This window comes from Oryzias melastigma, linkage group LG16, assembly GCF_002922805.2.
Source record: "Oryzias melastigma strain HK-1 linkage group LG16, ASM292280v2, whole genome shotgun sequence".
Taxonomy (NCBI): Eukaryota; Metazoa; Chordata; class Actinopteri; order Beloniformes; family Adrianichthyidae; genus Oryzias; species Oryzias melastigma.
In genome coordinates, this window is record NC_050527.1 from 11,098,175 (window position 1) to 11,101,694 (window position 3,520).

The 3,520-nt window shown below is 41.4% G+C and overlaps 1 protein-coding gene across 1 annotated transcript in view; it reads right to left on the reverse strand.

Annotated features, from left to right (window-relative positions):
* The window catches only part of nphs1 (NPHS1 adhesion molecule, nephrin), a 41,275-nt gene that overhangs the window by 15,591 nt on the left and 22,164 nt on the right, over positions 1-3,520 (reverse strand). The window contains exons 6-8 of the mRNA XM_024267639.2: positions 3,058-3,161; positions 1,248-1,369; positions 945-1,116 (exon numbers count right to left, since the gene is read on the reverse strand). Coding sequence (XP_024123407.1) covers positions 945-1,116; positions 1,248-1,369; positions 3,058-3,161 — 398 coding nt within the window. The remainder of the gene's footprint in view (positions 1-944; positions 1,117-1,247; positions 1,370-3,057; positions 3,162-3,520) is intronic.

Below are 3,520 nucleotides of genomic sequence, written 5' to 3' on the forward strand. Positions count from 1 at the left end.
AAAATTGCACCTTTTTAATGTGAAGCTTATAAAGCATACATTTGGGGATTTTATAACCCTTATAACCAGTTTTTATAAAAGTCTAAATATGTAATGCATATTGTTAGAGGGGGTCCAGCTGACTTTTGTCTTTGGCCCCCAGTAACTATGGCAGTCAGATCAAAATACTTTTTTTTTAAATTCATGTTTCACACCTCTGTTCACACTTTTCTATGGTTATGTTACATTTGAAGATGGTGTTACAGCTTACTGGGTGTTGGGAGTCAAGCATGAGATGAAACTGGCTGGAGATGAAGGCTGAACATTTCAGCTCCCGTCTTGGTCTGTTTTCCTGTATGTTTCTGAGAAGCTGACCAGCTCCTCTAATGACAGACTGCAGGACTCCATTGGCCCCAGACAAAGTAAGGCAGCTGTGCTTTGTAACTTTTAGAGTCCGGGTGTCTGGCGTGATTATGGCTTTTTTAAATAAACACTCTCAAGAAAAGAATTTTTCTTTTTTTCAGATACCCCCCTTTAAAGCCTTCTTGTGCTGTCTGAGTTGGGAGTAAAAATCAGGCAATTGTTTGGGTCAGTGCGCCAGAGGTGATTATTATTAACTCTGAATTATTGTTGCTGAAATAAACATTTCATATTCAGAAAGAAAAGTGGAATCTATTAACCATGGCTGTTACTGTTGCTCAAATTGTAACTTTAACTGCCTCCAGATTGTGCACTGAAGCAATTCAGCCAAATTAATGGAACTGCTATAAAAGAGCATGCAGTGATCTGGAGGCAGTCGGAAATATGGGTTGCAGCCATAATAACCATTAGTTTCATTAATGATATTAATAGAATTTTCATAGTGACTGAAAGACTTATTATATTCTTCTCCATCGTCGTGTTCTTTCTTAATACGCAATCAGGCTGTACTGCCAGAGCTTTGAGTTTCATGTTGTTTTACTCACAGAAGACGTTTATTTTGTGAGTGATGGACAGAGGTGACAGAGACACCACGTTGAAGCTTTCACAGCTCAGCTCTGCCTGGTTGTCTGCAGGGGTCATCAGCATTTTTAAAACGCTTCTGGACTTCCGCGCAAATTCGTCTTCTTCCCAAGTCGTAGAGACAATCTCTCCATTCTGAAAAACAAACAAAAAAATTGTTTTTTTACACAGTCTGTAAAGCACAAAACTGTGAGGAATTCATTGATTTTTAAGTAAAAAGGAATTCGTTTTACTCTGGGTCATTACAACAATGCTACAATGAATACCTTGGTCCACCGGAGAGCGGCGAGGGGATTTCCACTACCTGACACACACTCCAACATGAGCGTTCTCCCCGCTCTGACTTCATCTCCATCCAGGTTCACAATAAGCGGAGCGTCAGGTGGGTCTGTCGGTGCATGAAAGCCAAAAATAGAAAATGGCTTTAACCAAACGGGAAGCTGGGCAAACACGGTGAAGATAGAGAGGTGACATGCAAAGGCAGACGTAGAGAATCTGAAAAAAGCAAATGACTAAGTGACAGTCAATCAGGCAGCATAAAAAGCAGGGATAACGACACTCTTGGCGATCGAGCGGGGAGTGTTCTTATTTGCTGAGACAGGGCCAATAAACTGGTCACATCCAGCATGAATGTGAGGAAGAGGTCCAGATCTGATGAAAGCATTAAGTATTTAGGGAGTATGGAGATAGATCCAGTCCATAAAGCAAAAAAGCAGATGTTCAAACAGTAATAAGGGAATGTGAAATATGAATAAATTACAGTGTCTTTAAATAAAATATAAGCAGTAAAATAAATTAGAAGAGGATGGGTCTTTGTTATTGCTGCAATCAGTTTCAGAGTGCAAACTACAGAGTCTGTGCCAGCATGACAAATTGCCACCTTGCTAACAGTCTGGCTGGCTGGAAATGGCCAGCGCGTGGCTTTGATGGGCTGGCATACTGATTCACGTCTGCTCCAAAGTTCTGCAACACTAGCACTGTAGCAGATAGCACATGTTTCATGGAAGGAACGAGGAAAGGAGGGTCGCTCAGCTATAGCTGTCTATTAAAAGAGTATTAGAGGCATCTCATGTGGAACAGGTTACAACAGACAGAGACAACATGAGGTATCTAGTCAGGCTCCTGATAATGTAGCAGCTGAACCGGAGGGAGTGTCGGCAGAGCTGCTCCACTTTAATCAACAACATGATTTACCTCTAGAAGACACAGACGCCTAAACTGGAAACCCTCAGCTATCAATTACTTCTGCTTATCAAGAGGGAAGAAAATATTAAGCCTCCTGTAGTAAAGCTTCAGTGTCACGCTGCTTGGGCATTAAGCATCGGCAGATTTCACTGTGGCATTGCCAAATGAGAGGAACAAAGGACGTCACATGCAGTGAGATGCAGAGACAGCATGTGTGTCAACTAACCTTCATGCGCTGCAACACCAGTTTCATTACAGAGCATAATACAATACGCTTTGAGACAATGACATGAAAAAAGTCAAAGAAACTGGCTTCATTTTCTGCCTCCGTGCATTCTGAATTTAATTCCAGCTGATGAGAACAAACGTTGCTGGGCTAGTTATGCAGGATTTATTATCATTAAGTGAGGTGGCCCCAGCCTATTACTCATTATAATATTATTAAAAACTCTTTATCAGAAGGCTTGCCAGGATCATTTATTTGAGGATTTATTAGTTTCTTTGGTTAACATTTGGGCAATTCGTAAATGTGTGAATAATCTTGTTCAATAAAACAATAACCGTTATGAAAATGTGTGTTATTGCACAGTTTGGAAGAAAACACCTCACCGCTTAGGTCCTATTTATCTCAGTTTACCAGAAGCTGCCTCGGAAACTAGATATGAAAGCCTGCCCCTGCCGAGTGTTGCTCTGAACTGGGTGTGACTTTGCCTTCAAGTTGAATGTTTCTCCTGGAAGCACAGCACACAAATAAATGCACAAGACAGGATACCCCTGGGCCTCCCTGAAGACAGCTGGGTTCCTGTGTTGTGCTGTGTGCTTCCAGCTACACTGGCTTTGAGCAGAAGAGAGGTGTTGACTGGCAGTTTACAGACAGCTCCAGACACTCACAGTACACATTCATGGTCACCGTGGTCACCACAGGCTTGGACAAGGCAGCGTTCTTGGCGTAGCATGCCAACAGTCTTCCATTGTCAGAACTCACAGCAGTCACCCTTTCAGAAGTAACACAAAAAACAAAAAAGTAAAATACAACAAACAACAAATTGCTAAAAATATCTTTTCAAGATTCTCTTATGGGAAATAACAAACAAACAAAAAGTTGATAATCCATTAATTCATCTTCTGAACCTGCTCAATCTTTCTTGGGGTCATGAGATTTTCCCAGCTAGTGTTGGGTGACTGTAGAAAAGAACTGGACTGAGTCGCTGCTCCCCAACTTGCTTTACAAATAGTAAGAACCTGCTGGCTCCAAGAAGCCAAAACCCCACAAACAGCTATTACTCAGTCAACATATTTGTCAGAATAACCATTTCTGCTCCGATACATTTTTCTCAATATATTCTTGCAAACA